General features: G+C 32.9%; 4 protein-coding genes across 6 annotated transcripts; 2 read left to right on the forward strand and 2 right to left on the reverse strand.

Annotated features, from left to right (window-relative positions):
• Positions 1-415: 415 nt before the first annotated feature.
• LOC112420897 (pollen-specific leucine-rich repeat extensin-like protein 1) lies at positions 416-3294 on the forward strand. The gene is made up of 2 exons (XM_024780680.1): positions 416-1246; positions 3190-3294. The coding sequence occupies exons 1-2, from the start codon at positions 416-418 to the stop codon at positions 3292-3294; spliced, it is 936 nt and encodes a 311-aa protein (XP_024636448.1).
• A 428-nt stretch (positions 3295-3722) lies between these two features.
• LOC11439877 (uncharacterized) lies at positions 3723-5805 on the reverse strand. Its single transcript, XM_003607865.4, has 3 exons — positions 5670-5805; positions 5240-5590; positions 3723-4649 (listed from the first exon to the last, which is right to left on the reverse strand). Exons 1-3 carry the CDS (start codon positions 5745-5747, stop codon positions 4470-4472), a joined length of 609 nt encoding a protein of 202 aa, XP_003607913.4. The 5' UTR covers positions 5748-5805; the 3' UTR covers positions 3723-4469.
• A 1125-nt stretch (positions 5806-6930) lies between these two features.
• On the forward strand, positions 6931-9857 carry LOC11443430 (succinate dehydrogenase subunit 6, mitochondrial). Its single transcript, XM_024780796.2, has 4 exons — positions 6931-7057; positions 7280-7484; positions 9086-9188; positions 9399-9857. The coding sequence occupies exons 2-4, from the start codon at positions 7299-7301 to the stop codon at positions 9551-9553; spliced, it is 444 nt and encodes a 147-aa protein (XP_024636564.1). The 5' UTR covers positions 6931-7057; positions 7280-7298; the 3' UTR covers positions 9554-9857.
• Positions 9858-15033: 5176 nt separating this feature from the next.
• Positions 15034-17749, reverse strand: LOC25492987 (glucan endo-1,3-beta-glucosidase 14). Of its 3 annotated transcripts, none has more exons than XM_013601351.3 (3): positions 17560-17749; positions 16402-17456; positions 15034-15502 (listed from the first exon to the last, which is right to left on the reverse strand). In XM_013601351.3, the coding sequence occupies exons 1-3, from the start codon at positions 17621-17623 to the stop codon at positions 15437-15439; spliced, it is 1185 nt and encodes a 394-aa protein (XP_013456805.2). In that variant the 5' UTR covers positions 17624-17749; the 3' UTR covers positions 15034-15436. The 3 variants fall into 3 exon arrangements, with proteins under 3 accessions (XP_013456805.2, XP_013456803.1, XP_013456804.2); XM_013601349.3 differs by having other exon boundaries at positions 15034-15743; XM_013601350.3 differs by having other exon boundaries at positions 15034-15746.
• Between the last annotated feature and the right edge of the window lie 516 nt (positions 17750-18265).

The raw sequence follows: 18265 nt of genomic DNA on the forward strand, positions 1-18265 counted from the left end.
AAATGAAATGGAAACTTAAATCAAGTGAACATTACAAACATAATGTAAAGTATTATATGCTGAATTAATTAATATACAAAATATGGTATGCTGAATTAATATTTTTCCCCACTCATTTATAAGTTTACCAGCATAAAGTAAGATGCAATTAAACATTGAAGAGAATTAGATTAACAAGCTTGATTAAGTGTGAGTTAGTATAGTGTCAACCAAAAGTAACTAACTAACTAACTAACTAGAAAACAGTTAGAAGTCAGTTACAGTTAGAGTTACTTGTGAAGCAAGCTTCTAATTCAAACAAGCATACACTGAAACGTCACTCACTATATAATAATGATCAGTATCACAAATCAATCATAATAACATTTCACATTTTCCATATTCTCTTTTCTCAGAAAGAAAGAAACCTCTCAACATGACTCAATCACCAAAGAACTCTCAAGATCCTCCATCCTCACCCAAAAACAAACCTCCATCTGATTCGCAACAACCACATTCATCTTCTGCACCGGAACAATCTGCCTCCGGATCAAAGAAACCTGCCTCCAGTACGGGACAAGATGCCTCTGCAACCAAGCAAACTGCCTCCTCATCGGCAAAACGTGTCTCCGGCGGACTGACAAAACTACTCTCTGAAACGGGAAAAGATGCCTCTACAGCAGAAGAAGGTGCCTCTACACCGGGAAAAGAATCTTCCACACAAGAAAAGTCACCATCGGCACCGGAACAAAAACCACCTTCTGCTACTGAATCAGAGCCCATTGCCATACCTTCAAGGAAATGTAGTGATCTCCAAGACACACCAATTCATCATCCTAAATCAGATGCTCCTTTAGCCAGAACTCATCGACTTCCAGGGTTTCTCTCATCAGGCGAGTCTGCTGAAACATCAGACAACTCTGATCAAGAAGAAAAAGCACCATCTGCTGCTAAGAAAGAAGAAACACCATCTGCTAAGAAAGAAGAAGAACCATCTGCTGCTAAGAAAGAAGAAGTACCATCTGCTGCTAAGAAAGAAGAAACACCATCTGCTAAGAAAGAAGAAGAACCATCTGCTGCTAAGAAAGAAGAAGTACCATCTGCTGCTAAGAAAGAAGAAGCATCAGCTAAGAAAGAAGAAGCACGATCCACTGATCAGGAGGAAGAAGCGCAGAAACCGAACCAGGCTCCACCGCAGCAAGATAGAGAGAAGACGTTCCTCAGGGGCATCACAGTCGCCTTAGTCATTTCCCAAATCCTTACACTGGTATGTGTCTTTCTTTCTTTCATTCTTTTGATTTATTTATCTTTGTACGTGTGAATATAAATAAAGACTCCTCAAGAAAGATAATTGTGTTGGTATTGAATGTATTTGTCTGCGTAGTTAGTATCTTATTGTATGCATGCAATCTATATATGCTCCTCAATTCATTTTTATACATGCCTTGGATTTTTACTATGACCAGGGTTTCAACTTTCAAGATTTATATGTATTGAGTTTTTGGAATATCACAAGAATTTATTTCAATTGAATTATGTAGAAAGTTTTCCATTTCATTTGTTGATGGATACTGGTAGTATATGTCCTTAATTCCCTATGTTTCAATATGTGATGTTCTGATAATTAATTTCGATACCAAAATATACTAGAAAATTTTATTTAAATTTGTTCATGTGTATGTGTATCTAATTCGTCGTGTTTCTATGAGTTCGAAAATTTTTTGCTTCAATTTATCTTTATGACAATCTTGGTTTGATTCTGTATCGAGTTCTTGAACATGAGAAAATGAATTTCAATAATTAACTATAATAGTAATATGTTTGTGCATAAATCAGAAGGTTAGCATAGAGATTCAGATACATTATTGTAAAGCTAATTGGTGAACTCAAGCATGTTTGTAAAGCTTTCTAATTTTGCAAAATGTTAAGCTTAATTGGTGAACTCAAGCATGTTCTATGTATTTGACAAGGGCTCTCTTTCTGTAAGAGACTCAAAATAGACAATTATGAACCAATTTGATTTCTTGTGTGATAATACTATGTTTTTGTGGGTTTAGAACTATTTATTGAATGTCCTTATCAAAGTAATTAATTACCTTACATCCAAAGTTGTGTGTGTGTATATTTGCTACTTTTTTCTCAATATATCTCAAGGTATGTGATGAAAGTAGAATCAATGAATCAAGTGTGTAGCTCATTAAGTATCATCCTATTGAATAGACGAAGAGAATGCTTTTATGAATTACCGGGCGTTAATGATGTGTTTACTTTCTACATGGTTATTGTCTGTGCATGATCACTATAGAGAATGCTTTCTACGGAGGAAATTGCATTTGATTTCATTGTTGATGTATATCCCTGATTTGTATGTTTCTGTGCAACATTATTAATTATGTGTGCTGATTGTTGTTTCAGGTTTGGTATAATCGTCGTAGGACATGATCACTATTGGCATTGGTTTAGCAATTTAAAGCACATGTTACACACGAGAAGCTAAACCAAATTCACAAGTTGTGGCGAATTTTTTGACCTTATTTCATCGAGGTCATTGTTGCATATGGTTTGTTTGTTACCATTACCAGACATAGACATCATTTCTTTTGTTTTCTGTATGTTGATTACCCCCATTGAGGCCTTTGTTGCATATGGTCTGTTACCACCATCACCAGACATAGATAAATGCAGTTTCTTTTGTTTTCTGTATGTTGATTACCCCCATTTTTTTTGTTAGCATTACCACCACTTCGACATGGATATAGTTCCTTTGATTTGTATGTTGTTTACCCTAGCATAATAATGCTGATAGTGACAGTCATATATTCTGGTTGATATGTTCCCTTCTCAAATATTTTAGTTTGGTTTATTGTTTCTCTTGATGAATTCTTAGCTCATAAAATAAAGGTCTAACTACATGTGGTCTTTATAATAGCCTACATTATAAATAATCATTTTTTGATAAAATAATTTTCTAATCTTTTATAAATGCAATTTGGTTGGAAGAACTCGTGTAGCAAATGGCACAATTTTCGGTCTTATGTGAAATTTTAGCTTCTTTGATTGCTAAGATGCATTGTTTTATGGAAGCTACTAAGCACGTCTATTTGTCATCGCACAAAAAATTGTAGTCAGTCCAAAAATATATTTAGGCAATCATCATCATAATGTGAAATCATAGGAAAGTTTGTTTGTGCTTATTCTGTTCATATGCAGGAAACAATTATCACAAAGTGTCTCAATTATCCTCTTTGGGAGAAATCTGTTGAAAACCCAAAAAATAGGCAGAATGCACGCGGTAATATTACAGCACCAACATAAACATTGTTATTTAGGCAACATAGAGTCGGCGAAGATAGTTTACTCATGCAATCACTAAGGAGGTGATTCTTTCTTTAGAGATACAATCTTTAGGCTTTAGATGCAATGTTTCTGGTTTCTAGTTTCATCTAACATAGTCGAGATTGTCATAGCAAGAAAACAGCAGAACAAATAAAAGGATAATAGTGATTTCGCAATATTGGTAAGTATGCATGCAAAAGGACATATAGTGATCTTGCATTATTAGTAAGGATGCGCGAAGATATATAGCATGATATTTCAAACTGTCCAAAAATATGATCCAACAAATTGAGATAGAAATAAGTGCTACAATAATAGTCATTAAAAAATTTCTTATTTCGACATAGATACGTAGAAATTTAAGCTAGAATAAAAATTCAATCTAGAAGTTCCAAGAGTTTGGCGAAAGTTCAAATCCCGTAACATCATCTAATGTATGAAAACTTTCATCAAGTGAACATTACTAGGGCTGTAATCATAATGTATAACCTAGAAATCAAAGTCAGTCTCCATAATCCTAACTTGGTTGAAAATTCACTTTTCAACTTTGATTACCTAGGTTCGATACTCAGGCACACCGGAAACCATATTGTATATCTAATCCTAAACATTGTTATGTCATGCACAATTAACAATTCTGTTACCTAATCCTAAACACGTTTATGCCACGCACAATTAACAATCTGTGCAAACCCTTTTACAATTACAAAAAAAAAATCTGCGCAAACCACGATCAAAGTTTTTTTGCTTGACCTTTTCTCGCAGAGATAACTGACACAGTTTGTCTCTCACCTGATTAAGCACATCTCATCAGACTATTCCATTTTTTCACACTATGAATGGCTGAGCCCCTGAAAGCTGAAAGTGTTTGTATCTTTGCATTTGTGGTATAGGGTAGAATGAAGTGGAATGAACTATGTTAGATTTTAAAAGAGGGGGGTTATCATAGTTTATCCCAATCAACTTCATTCTACTCTATATCGTCAATCCAAAGTACATATCCTAAAAAACTATCAATGAAGTGCAAGCTAAACCAGTTGAAGGTGGCAGGTTTCTAAGGTCTAAAGAGATATGCGAAGAGGGACACGTCTTTAGCAAAGTTACTCCAGCTAGGTAGTGTTCAACCCCATTCCCTTATCTTGAGCTTGCTTGTGTCACATAATACTCTGAAGTTGCTTTTGCAACTGTGCTTTTATTTGGTGGTTAGATTCGACATTTCTACATACATTTTCCTTCTCAGCCAAGAGTCTCAACCTCCTCGCTTCAGCATCAGCTATCTCAGAATTACACGAGTTCCTTTTGTTGCTTTTAAAATCCATGAAAGAGGACCTCAGCTGAAAACCAGAAACAGAACCACTTTCAAACAATTAACAATCCACCAGATTGATCATAATCTAACATTGTTACTATTAATTTCATACAAATTGATAGCTAGGAATGCTGAACCATGATCAAAAGAAGCACATATATAGCATACCATAAACATACATGTCAATATCTGTTTTACTTTCAAATTTTAATCATGACTTTGTACAAAAACACCCGGCTGCTATAAATAGTATAAGAAACACCGGCACATAAATGGACAACAGATACACGACACTAACACCGAGACTTATATACCGATAACAGTTTAAGAAAATATTAATGATTATATGTAACCAAAAATGCCGACACTTATATACACGACAATATTAGACACTCGAACACGCCTTGGATATAGTGTCAGTGCGCTACATATGTGATTATATCTAAAACTAAAAATTAAGCTTAATTTCTAGGTGCCTGGAAGCTTGAAAAGCATGATTATTGGAAGTTTAACTTAATTTTGAAAGCATAAATAAATGGACACATGATTAAGAATTTAATAATATAAACAAAATGAAACAGAAAAATTGTATGAAGTTGATGATTTTACAGTTACCTCATTGACTGCATTCCTCAAACTCTGAACTTCAAATTCACATTTCATCACAAACTTCTCCGCCAATTCCTTGAATTCCTTCATTTCCATCTTCTTTGCCTCATAAAACCTATCTTTCATTTTGTGCAACTCATCAATCTCATCCACCTCATTCTGCAATGACCTAAATTCTTGCCAAAGTGAATCATATTTCGCTTCGAGGTTCTCAATTTGAGACTTAAGAGACAAAATGTTGAAATTCTGCGATGCAATTTTTCGATCAAACAGCAAGCACCGTTGTTCCATGGCTCCGATATTTGCAAGCTTTGAAGCTAGAATACGAGATTTGTGCGCTTGCAATTCTTTCTCAGCCTGAAAATTGATATGTGGATTTTAAAAATTGGATGCTGAAATCAGAATTGAAAGGAAGTGGAAATGAATTGAAGTGAACCTGAAGTAAGGAGAGGCGTTGAATTCGAGTGCTATCCATTTGTTCGAGTCGTTCATGGAATGCCGAAGAAAACGCCATTGCTGAAGTGAACCTGATCGTGATTCTTTTGGGGATGAATTGAATTTCGCTCTTTTTGTTGCTGTGAACCGCGAAAAATGAAGACTCCATAGTTTATTTGAAAAAGAATGAAGATTCGATTATTTAATTAATTTTTTTTCTTTTCAAAATACAAAAGCTCCCGCTTCATAATTTTATAAATTAACGATCATTTTTTATGTAATAAATAGCTTTTTGTCAATAGTTATATTTTATAGAATATCATTTCATAAAAAAACATCATTTCATTGTTTATAACAATCATAGTAATTTTTTTTACATATTATCGTAAAAAAAACATCATTTCATTGTTTATAACAATCATAGTAATTTTTTTTACATATTATCGTAAAAAATAATGAATGTTCTCAATTATGAGCGATAAAAATTCAAAAAATAATAATTTTATTTTGTTGACATTTTTTATGAATAAGATTCAGGTATTATAATTATAAATGATAAAAAATAATATTTTTCTTCAAAAAACAACTCATTTATTTATTAATTTAAAGAATGAGTGGACCAGTACACTCAAATATATTGGATGTACCATAGAATTTGCCTTTGTTTTAACGTTTTTAAAAAATCATTTTCGATGTTTTACTTTTTTTTAGGAGAAAAGAATTATCTTATTTTTTAGTTTTTATTTTGTTAACCTTTTCATTATGCGATGTTTCACTTGGAAGTCATTTCCAAAGTGTGAGACCCAATATGATTTAAGCCAATTAAAAAGTGAGAGTCTTGAAAAGAGAATGTTGCTACCACTGCTCTTTTCGAAAATAGTTCCAACCTTAAAACACCTAAGAAACTGGGTAAGTTTTGTCCTAAATATAATTTAGTAAATTTTTTTTTAAAAAAAAAAAAGCTTAAATAGGTCTTTCGTGCTTGCAAATATAGGCCATTTGAATTTTCGTTCCTGAAGTTATTAATCCTTCCATTTTGCCATTGCAAATATTAATCATTTGAAAAATGGTCTTAATTACATCTTATTAGTAACTCCAGGGACGAAAATTCAAATGGTCGATATTTGCAAAACGAAAGACCTATTTAAACAACCATCTCGCCTAATTATAATTTGCCACATGGGCACCAAGTCGCTAATGACAGTCCACCTCATTAGCCATTCTTTAAACCGGCTACCCCGGTTTCTTTAAACCAGCCGGTCAATACTGACTTTCTTGAACAGAAAACGCATCGTTTTGTCTTGAACACAAATTGGTCATTTCAGAAGCGCTCTCTCTTCGCTTTGCATTCAAGTTCGTTCTCTCACCGTCTCACGTCGCTACTGATCGGTAATTCCTCTTATCTTCATTCTTTCCCTTTCTTTTCTTCCTTACTGATTTGTTCATGCACTCCAATTTGTATTTCCACTTTTCTTAATTGAATCTCAATGCTTATATTCAAAACATGAAAATAGATGTATTTATCCCGAATAGGATTTCAGATTTCGTGTCACGTTGTTTTTTATTGATTGATTAATAGACGATGGAATTGAATTTGATTGGTTACTGCAGAGTGAAACAAGTGAAGGTGATGGCAAGTAACACACAAGATTCGTCTTCCCAATCATTCTGGGAAGGCTACAAAGAGTTTTGGGGCGAGAGATTTTCCTTTATGAGCAATTATTCCAACTTCACCAAGCGTGATAAGCCCCTCACTTCATGGTCTAACTCTGATGTTGAGGACTTTATCGCTTCTGATCCTGTTCTTGGACCCGTGGTAACCATTCTTTCACTTTTTCATCTCCGTTTCTGCGTTTTCATTGTTTGTATAGCATTTATGTTGTTGTTAGCTAGCATACTTTTTTATAGGGTTTGATTGGAAGAAAGGTTATCTCATGTGTGTTTGGTTAGTCTAAGATTTAGATAAATTAGAGTATTCCCTTTTAGGAACTTTGCTGGACTCTCGTGTTTGATGTCTTGCTGCCGGGGTGGTAGTAAAACTGTTAAAGCGCTTTCTTTTTATTAGAAAAAATAGAATGGAAAGTGTGATTACAAATACAGCCTCGAACTTTGTCGAAAAATTAGTGAGACCAATGAAGGAACAGAAGCATGAAGTAGTTTAAGATGCATGTTTGCACTTTGCACTATTAGTTGGAAACTTCATCAATCCTGGTTCATTCCCCATGTTGTTTGATTTTTGATTAGTTTAGTTACCCTAAGACTGCACAACATCAAGAGATGAAAGCTACTATTTCTTCTTACATATGGTAGATGTGATGTCTAAAATGTCTGGTAAATCTATTTATATAGATTAATATTCCTTGTGGAAGCTCTTCTGCTCCCCTGGATTGATGAAATAGACATCACACCTATGTAAAATGAAATGCTATTGTGTTTTATTTTTGCTTTTCATTTATTTTTCAGGTCAACTATGGTGCATGTCTCTTAAGTTGGTTTTGTATCATTCATTCTTTTTCAGTGTTTTCTGCATGATTAAACATTAAGTCACAGTCACGGCTTAGACATGTCTTTGACGACTTGTTATGTGGAATAACTCACAATAGATGCAAGTGGCACTTTTAGATCCACTTGTTTGGTTGCCTTTTTTGAAGGGAAAAACCACTTTTTAATTAAAATGTATGCTCAAAAGAATTACAACGATCATGTAAGTGTGTGGGACAAAAATGAAAAGCCACGAAAGAGTTGTTTCACTGCTTTTCTTAGAAGTTGAGATCTTGAAAAATCTTTAAAACAAAGTTGTATCATAAAATTACTTTTCTAAACTTAAATAAATGGACCACTGTACAAATGCAGAGTCAGTAAATTCTGACTTCCTTGGAGATATTTGGATGCTGTAGTTGTAATTACTCAATTTTGAGTTGGGCATTAATTTTGATTTTCAGATGTTTTTTTTCTTTCACCATTAAGAGTTCCTTCCATCATCAGAACATCCTTTAGATATCATCATGGATGTTTTCTCTCTCCTTCATTCGTATATTTCACCGACATGCATTGGTTTTAATGTCATCATTACAAGATAACAAAAATGACACCAACAACCATAAAATGTTTATCATGTGTATGAATCAGACAACACTATAATTCATTATCATGGATTAAGCTTAAAGCTGGACTGTTAACCACAAAATCTCTCGATGATTTGATGTACAACTTTTTATTGATCTCCATCTATTTTTAACTAATGGACTATTTTTCATTTGATCAACCCTCCACACTGGTGCTTGCACTTGTCTTCTTTTTAAATGTTTAAACCATCTAAGACAATAATTTACCATTGTTGATCTTGTACTTTTGCTTTAAATTTAAATTAACTGTTATCTGAAGTGCTGCTTGGGTAACATCCTTTTCCCATTTCAGCTTAAAACTGCCAGAGAAGCAGTGCAATATGGTCTCGCAGGAAGTGCTTTGGGAGCATTATTCACCGCAAGTTTTGCATGGAAATATTCAAGGAGTTTACATGGTAATCTGTTACTTTTCACACTATTAAAACCCTTTTACTATGCCTAAACGTCATCATCGTACGAAGGCATAAATGTTTTTGACTCCTTACAGTTTATAATACTTTCTACCTGAAGTTTAACGTAGGCTTTGTGATGCTAGCCGTACGAAAGTATTTCATTTACTCTTGTTAATCTTTTACACTAAATGTTATTGTTTTACTATTCAACAGGTGCTGGTCTGTCCTTTTTAGCTGGAGGTGTATTTGGGTGGACATATGGACATGAAATCGCAAATCATGCACTTCAACTTTACAGGGTAGACACATTGGCTTCTGAGGCTAAGTTTCTGGAGTGGTGGAAAAGGAAGACCGAAGGAGGGAACTGAAGCTGTTTGCGTCTGGATAATAATGCTACATTTGTTATCGTTTCGAAAATTAACAATATTTTCGTGTTACCAATGCAATTTATGTTCGCTGAATAAATATTCTGTTGTGACATAGGTCAAAATTTAGAACTAATGCATAAGCGCAAATCAAACTGTGACTGCCATTTTTTCTCCCTCTGTTGTGTTGTTTTCCTTTTTGTTCTAAATAAAATTATGGAACCGTTGTAAAATTTTGTTTGTTATGGACCTTGTGTGACGAAGCACTTGGTTTGGAAAAAGTTTTAATGTTAATTTTTTTCCATATTGTTATGTTTCTATGAAAATAATGTAAACAAAGTTTGAAAGGTACTTAACGCAAGATTTCTAATGTTCATGGCAAATTTTCTTCTATTACTGCCCTCTAAATTCCGCAGGGGAATATTCTATAGGTACTACTGCAACTACATATCACATATTATGACACAACCAAACCGAAATAGTTAAGCTTCAAAATGATGGGCTAACAACTTACCAGGTAAAATGAATGAGTATCTGCAATGATATAAAAGAATGAATCGAGGGCAACCATTTTTCAAGTCTCATGTATTTGAGCATTTATTTTCTTAATAATACATGGTTGCCCTCGATTTATGGCATGAGTGTCCCCGTTTTTTCAACGTAAAAATTTCATAAATATCTATCAGAGTAAATAACATATTATGGAATGTTACACTTTTAAAATATAATTAATGAGATAATTAACTAATTATCTTTCCCAAAAATCAGCAACATATTAATTTAAACCTTGCAGCGGATTAAATTCATTAACATAGATAAGTCTTTGGCACGCAGGCCTTATTAAATCAATACGTAAAGGAATAGAAAATAGCCACAAAGATCCCATCCTGTTACGTATGTATCAGAGCACCTAAAAGACACAGTGAGGGATAGCCACTCACAACGGCAAACACAGCGACCTACTCTCGTTCACCTGCAAGTTACTCATACGAAGAGCAACATTTCCAAGCAGAAGGAGTGAGATTTCACAAACAATAATATTAAACATATAATTCAACAATTATATTTAACAACATTAAAAATTTAAATCAATTTCGATTCAATTAGTACTGTATTAACAATTTAAATCAATTTCGATTCATCATTAATTCCCTATCATGTTTTGTACATCAACATTTAGCACATAATATTCAAATCATAACCAACATAAATCATCACATCAATAAATATCAACTTTGTCATACAACATAATCGTCATTTCATAATTACATAACAACATAACTTAATCATCACCTATTGATAATAAGCATATACAATATGACATAATAATCACTTATCAAATAATAATCATATATAATATAACATAATAATCATTTATCAAATATAATCAAATACAATATAACATAATAATCACTTATCAATAATAATCATATATTCGTCATAAAACAATAACACATGTTCATCATACACAACAACACATATTCATGATTATCATCATGGTCACATTCACAAACAACATCATAATAATATCTTAAATCAACATCATGAATCATCAAATAATCTTTCATTAACAACTCAAAGTTAGAGAATGACTTAATCGACCACGACGCAACTTCAACTTAACAATGCAACTTAGACCTCTTATTCATCTTAGACCTTCTTGACAAAAATGCAACTACAACCTCTTAATCATGCATGTGGTACCAATCAAATCATATTGAGCGTAAATAGGCTCCCAGAGCATCAAGCCCTCTCCCATCTCAGATTGTGTATAAATATACATTACAGAGCATCAAGCCCTCCCCCATCTCATATTATGAATATGCAATGGACTCAACATCCTAACAACCTAACAACTTAGACATCTCTTATGACTCCAATAATTTGGATCAACATCTTACAAATTAAAGATGACTCCAATAAATTGGGCCGACATCTTATAACTCAAACGACTTAAACCAACATTAGCATCTTAATGATATTAATATATCACATCAGCAAGGCAACAACATCATATAATTTGCAACAAGTCAACATCAACAATAATCATCAAATACATTCATTACAACTTCATATCATCATCATTCACAATATGTAATATTCTCTCATTAATCATCAAGTAACCATATTCATCACAATAACAGAACAACATCATTCAATAATAAGAATCATCATATATAACAATTACAAATGCACGTCATCAACATCTCAATCATCAATCATAATTTCATGCAACATATATCCAACTATATAACATTATAAGTATCATCAAATCATCATACAACAACTTCACAGATCGTCACTAACATCAAACATATTCCTCATTACTATCCCCAGGTTCAACTCATAACAACTCACGCGACAAAGATCGCATTTAACCTAAACCAGGCATTCTGTCTTACAGGAGCTCGCGAAGCGAGGGATATTACTCGCTGTGGCGAGTTCAAAAAATGGCTATTCGCCTTGGCGAGTAAGCTGCCCGCCTTGGCGAACAAGGAATGGGTGCTCTCGGGAACTTTGATATTTTTCGCTCAAAAATCCATTTTTAAACCTTCCCAGGTCCAATCTCAATCTAAAAACTTGTCTAATCATTATTATACATATTCAGGCACTCAAAATCATCTAAGGTTCAACTTAAGGGACAAATCGACAAAAATCATGTTGACTCACTAGTCACACTCGCTATGGCGAGTGAACTCCTCGCTATGGCGAGCTGTAGGGTAAGGCTCGTGAGGCGAGAAGAAGTTGCTCGCGAGGCGAGCGATGAAGCTCATCACTCGCTATGGCGAGGATCATCACTCGGAAGGCGAGCGATGAATGTCGGCTCGGGTAGAAGTGCAGTTTTTACGGAAATTTACCTATTCACATGGTTTAAAGCTAAAAACTAATTTCTGTAATCATTCTATGGATTATCTAAGGTCTGTAAACAGTTTCTACATCAATCTAACAATTTTTCATCAATTAATCCCAAATTTCTCACTTTAACTCTAATTCTCAAATTCTCTAAAACCAATCATACACTTGTTAATTACAACCGATTGAATTACAGAATTAATAGAATTGAATGCTAGTCTCACCCTTACCTTAGTTTGAAGAAATCGCAGCTCTCTAGGCTTTCCTCCCTTCTATTGGCTTTTTCTCCCTTTTTCCAAAAACTGATCGTACGTACAATGTTTTTCTAAAACTAGGTCTTCTCCTATTTATATCTCCTCCTATCTATTTTATCTTATTCCACTTATATCACTAAACTCTCTAAATTCACAAAACAGCCCCATCTCAATAATTATTCTAATTTCAAGTCTTATTTTATTAAACAATAAAATAAGTCACTACACCTCATTCTTATAAATCATCTCAAATCACCATAAATCACTTATATATTATATTAAATATAATATAACTCACCTAAATAGCTCTTAGACTCAATTAAATAATTAAATAATTAAATAATTCAAAACGGACATTACAATGAGCATCCATAAATTATCATGTTAAACGGGATTAGATCTCACTCCTAATAGCTAGTTTATTTGACGAGGGATGCTCATGCCGGGGTAGGCTTGAGATCAATTTTCACAACATGACTTGAATTTCACCACGAAAAGCTAATTCATTGGAAGATGTGTCCAAATACACATATACATTGTAGATATATCCATCTTTTAAGTTCTTAACTTGCTATCTGATGGGTACTAAGATACCAACCACATCAGTTTTAAGAACTTTATGAAACTTTAGCCACTTTTCATTTCAGCCTTCCAATATTCTGCAATCCGACAATGGGTTTCACTTGTTATCCCAATACTATTTTTGTAGATAAATTATTTTTTAATGTTAAGAACAGGTTCTTCTACAACACCTCATTCTACTTGAATGTTGAAATCCATAAAAAAAAAATCATAATTAGATCCAAAACTCAATAAGGCATTTCCATTGAAGAACTTTGTAAGGGTATCACTACTTGGCAAGGTAGAATGAGTACTTGTATTGATTTAAGGCATTTCTATTAAAGATTCTTGTAAGGTTATCACTACTTAGATCCAAAACTCAATTAGGCATTTCTACTGAAGATTATTGTAAGGGTATCTATGCTTGTGCAATGTACGTAAAATGAGTGCTTGCATTGATCTAATAAAGAAATAATGCAAAAGATACCTTTAGTATAGGATCAATTCATGGAAAACACAAAATAGTACTAGAAGGGAAAAGAAGAGTCCAAGCACAAACACTTTAGGTCGTTACTCTATGGTATAAATTCCATTAAACAAGAGACATACTAAACATTTTAATGTGTCTTTCTCAGCTCTCACAAATAGAGTTGTTTATTTCTTTAAAAAATGAAGAAGACCTTGATCCCTCTAATAAGAATAACAAACGATCTTAACTATTTGTTCTTAAGGCCATTATACACGGAACCCATTAAACTTTTTAAAGTGTCTTTCTTTCTTATAAATTGAGGTCTCCTCCATTTCTTTGAAAAATGAAGATGATTTTGATCCCTACTAAAAAATATCAAATAGAGAAATGAAATTTTAAAAAACTTATGCACGTCAATCATTGGTGATCACTGTCCAATTTATACATAATCCAAGAAATATTTTCTGTTTGGAAATTTCTCTCTTTTGCCACTCCTTGTTTCCCTTATTCTAGGATCACTAACTACTTATTCATTTGCTTAATCAAGTTTGTCATGCAAAGTGTATTGCCGCATATGTGCTATTTTGTATCATAACAATTTTAATATAAAATAATGCATGCATAAACACTTATATAGTAAGTGTCTAGTTACGTTGTTTATCCAAATACAAGCCTGCCTAACTCGTAGGGTTGGCCTCCCTACATGGGTTGTGTCATATTAGACTTGTGATAAATATGATTAAAGGTCAAATTACTGCCACTAGACTTGTCTAGAGCAAGAAATTTCAAATCAGAAGATTCAATTCCTTAAGAGCATGCTGATTGCTGACAAAAGAATTCTTGGTGGGATATGCTTGCAAATTGCCTTTCTATATTTTATGACCCTAAGAAAAAAGTATTATTATTTCTTCATTTGGTCTCAGCTTTATAATTTGAGGGACTCATGTGCACATTGATCTCGATTGAGCTAAGCCAATCCCCATCATGCTCTAATAAGGCTGATTTGATTGTCCCCTTCTTAAAACATAAGAGAAATAGAAAAAAAGAAGATAAAACTTTAAGTAAAAATAAAATTTGATAAAGGTACCTTTGCCCTTTGGAAAAGGGTGGGCTATGACCCTTTGCTGACGGTTATTTGGCCAGGAAATAAAGTGAAATCGTCCTATTGTCTGCTTAAGGATAATAAAAAGAAACAAACAAAGCCTTAACTTTGTCCACTTTAATTAATTACATTTTTATTTTTGATTACATTTTCATTATATACACATTTTCAATGAACTTTCTACTATACTAAAATATAGTCAAGTTGAGAAAGGGAAAAAAGAGAGAGAAGGAAGAGTAATATATACACACACAAATAATAATGAATGGATTCCACGTCCCATAAAATAGGGGCTTTTCATAACATCCAATAAGATGATGCATGAGGTTGACAACTCTAGCCTCATACTTTATCCTTAACCAACAACAACTTATATTTATTTTTACTATATGAAATTAATTCTACAAAATCAACAATATACAAAACAACATATTTCCTTTTTGACAATTAAGGAAACTAAATTGAAACATTCTTCTACAACAATGAAAGAATGAGGTGGCATTTGGTCCTTATCTACCTAAAATAAGCACAATCTAACGTCACCGCCACATGCATGTTGCTGGAATGTGACTAATGGTAGGGTAATGTGACATGTTAAAGTAAATATATATATATAGCCACTGAAGGTGGTAATCTTCATTGAGTTTCTATGTCTCTTCGTCTTCCACTGATTTCGTTGCCCCATGGATTTGAAAGCGTGTTAGCCTCAATTTCTGCAAAACAGGGTTACCTTTAATATATAATATCATATGCTTGATAATATACTTTAAGGTGTCACCATTTTGCAATTTGAATGATATAAAAATCCCAACACTTGGTTTTAAATAATAATATGTACAAATGAATCACTCCACAGTGTTATAAATAGTCTTCTTAAACAAAGGCACAAAGTGATGAAATCAGCAAATACACAAACATCCAGTGGAATAAGCTTTGGTTTTCCTTTTGTGAGGCCTGCTTCAAAGTAAAATTTGATTTGAAAAGAAGATAATCAGATTGATGTTGATCACATTAATATATATAATAAAGTGCTTAAAATAGCAAAATAGTCATAGTATACTTGAAGAAAATATTTGACTAATATATGTCACTAGAAATAAGACAATCTTTTAAATTATATACAAATACCTTTTAAAATTGATATACTGTCTAAAACACGGTCTTTGAACCAAAATGCAAATCTTGTATCAAAAGACATCTTTTTTAAATTATGAATCAAATCATATAAATTGCCATAAGATGCACGATCAATACAAATTAATATTTAAAAAAAACATGTGACATAGACAAAATCATAGCTGGTGTACCATACAATAACTTTAAAATAATTCAAGGTTCTTAGTTATAGATCAAAATGACAAATAAAAATGGTTCGCATAACAAAATTCAAATGTTCAACTCCAATAAACATAATCTATATATCAAAATGAATCTAGATTCATCTGCATGTCGAAAGTATATATATACCCACAATTTGCATGTACTTCAAAGATACCAATAATCATGATCTAAATTACATTTTCATTTTCTATCACAAAAATTTTAATATAAGCTAAATAAGTTGTGTATTATTGGAAAAGAAAAATAAAATGTTTTTACTCTTTTTTTTTACCTTTGTCCTAGTGGCAGAGGAGGTAAGAGAAATTGAAGTAGAAGGATTTGATGACTTTGCAAAAGAAGACAACCCAACATTGTAAGTCATACTTTCATCAGGCTCAAATAAACCATAGTTCCTCTCTGAGGTTGGTCCATTCTTCATATTTTCATTAAATAATGCAAACAAATATGATTCCAATCTCATTCTAGGATTCAAAGGTGTCCCTTCATTCTTCATTTGTCTCCTCAATAAATTCTTGTTATAAATTTCAGCATTTTTCAATGATGCACCAATTTCATCAGAGTCACCTTTACTTGGCCAACCAGTCTCAGAAACCCTAACTTCTATCCCATTAAAACCTAATTTAGCAATTGCAAATGTAACAGCATCTACCATAGCATAAAGCATGTTATCATAATGTAAATTTGTATTAGGATCAACCATTCCTTGGTTAGGATTAAATAATACATAGTCTAAAGATATTTGATTAGGGTCATTCTTATAAGCAAAATAAGGATAAGCATTGACCCAAAAGGGTGATTTTGTTTTTGACAAAAAGTTCAAAAATTCCTTCATGATTTCAGAGATTTCACTTCTGAAACTACCAGCTGAAGGAGGGTAAGATTCTTCAAGAACTTCTAATGAACTAGGTGTTGACACATGAATGTTTGTGTTCAAACCTAATTGAACTAGAGCATTGTAAATGTTGATCACTGCTGGAACAAGATATTGAATTAGGGTTGTGTCGAGTTCTGTGAAAACTTCATTCCCTACTTGAATTCCAGTGATCTTTGTGTCTGGAAGATATGGTTTGATATTGGTATTTACCCATTGAAGTGCTTGTTGTGGATCATTTAATTGGTTTAGTATTTGATTTTCAATTGTTACGATGATTTCCACGTTTGAATTGGCGAAAGCTTTAAGAATCTGTGGATTCGTATCGTAGATTCTTGTTTTTGTGATCTTTAAGGTGCTGAGAAGTTCTAGTACTTTTTCTGGTTGTGGCAAATTGTTAGCTACTTGTCCATAGTTTATTCCAAACGACGCAACACGTGCGAAAATTCCAGTATCTGAAATTGCATAATCAGTAAAAATCTATTAGCAATAATGTTACAAACTAGAATGCAGTAAAGATAAGATAACATGCATGAAAAAACAGAACAAACAGGGTACCTGTATAGAGAAAAAATGCTAGAAGAATATAACGTATTGCCATTTTTTGAGTAAATGTTGCCATTGCGACAAATATTGATATATAGGATTTAGAGGGAAATTGGTTAATTTTGTTGTTTGAAAATTTGGAGGCAAAGAAGGAGAAGAAAATGAAATAAGATGAGATTTTTTGTATGGTTGATTTGGTTTGCCTTAGAAGTAAGTAAGGTGGTACTAAATGGTTTGGTCTTATATATATAATATTCTCTAGGACAGGGTTTGTGTCTTTAGTCTTTACAACGCACTCATCAACCTCAAATTTTTTTATTGACGTAAATATCCTTCACTAAGTCACTATCAAAAGCAAAAATGAATCTTAGTCGGTCAAATGTTGAAGGGGAGCCACGTCATTACATTACTAATGAATTTTGGTTAGATTTTAGCAAGAGCAAACTCATTAAGATGTATATGAAGCCAAATAGGTTGTTCATGCTATGGGTATTAGATAGATAATGAGAAGAGAAAGAATGCAAACTTTTCAAATATCTAAAGAAGATCGTTAAAATTGTGTGTTCATTAGTAAAATGGCATAATTTTATGTTTTTACATGTAAAATTCGTGTTAAATCGTACAATTTTACGAGTCAATTTTACCTTAGTTTGTAAAAACTCGAATCTCACAACTTTGTGGATTGTTGTGTAATATAATAATTTATTCAATATAAGTG

The sequence above is a fragment of the Medicago truncatula genome, chromosome 4 (assembly GCF_003473485.1).
Source record: "Medicago truncatula cultivar Jemalong A17 chromosome 4, MtrunA17r5.0-ANR, whole genome shotgun sequence".
NCBI lineage: Eukaryota > Viridiplantae > Streptophyta > Magnoliopsida > Fabales > Fabaceae > Medicago > Medicago truncatula.

Coding starts and splice junctions, on each gene's coding strand:
- LOC11443430 (XM_024780796.2), top strand. CDS start 7,299: ATGGCAAGTAACACACAAGATTCGTCTTCCCAATCATTCTGGGAAGGC. Junction 7,485..9,085: donor ATCCTGTTCTTGGACCCGTG/GTAACCATTCTT, acceptor TTCCCATTTCAG/CTTAAAACTGCCAGAGAAGC. Junction 9,189..9,398: donor ATATTCAAGGAGTTTACATG/GTAATCTGTTAC, acceptor ACTATTCAACAG/GTGCTGGTCTGTCCTTTTTA.
- LOC11439877 (XM_003607865.4), bottom strand. CDS start 5,747: ATGGCGTTTTCTTCGGCATTCCATGAACGACTCGAACAAATGGATAGC. Junction 5,591..5,669: donor AACGCCTCTCCTTACTTCAG/GTTCACTTCAAT, acceptor ATCAATTTTCAG/GCTGAGAAAGAATTGCAAGC. Junction 4,650..5,239: donor TGAGGAATGCAGTCAATGAG/GTAACTGTAAAA, acceptor TCTGGTTTTCAG/CTGAGGTCCTCTTTCATGGA.
- LOC112420897 (XM_024780680.1), top strand. CDS start 416: ATGACTCAATCACCAAAGAACTCTCAAGATCCTCCATCCTCACCCAAA. Junction 1,247..3,189: donor TTTCCCAAATCCTTACACTG/GTATGTGTCTTT, acceptor GTTCATATGCAG/GAAACAATTATCACAAAGTG.
- LOC25492987 (XM_013601350.3), bottom strand. CDS start 17,623: ATGGCAACATTTACTCAAAAAATGGCAATACGTTATATTCTTCTAGCA. Junction 17,457..17,559: donor AGCATTTTTTCTCTATACAG/GTACCCTGTTTG, acceptor ATGCAATTTCAG/ATACTGGAATTTTCGCACGT. Junction 15,747..16,401: donor CCTCTGCCACTAGGACAAAG/GTAAAAAAAAAG, acceptor TTTACTTTGAAG/CAGGCCTCACAAAAGGAAAA.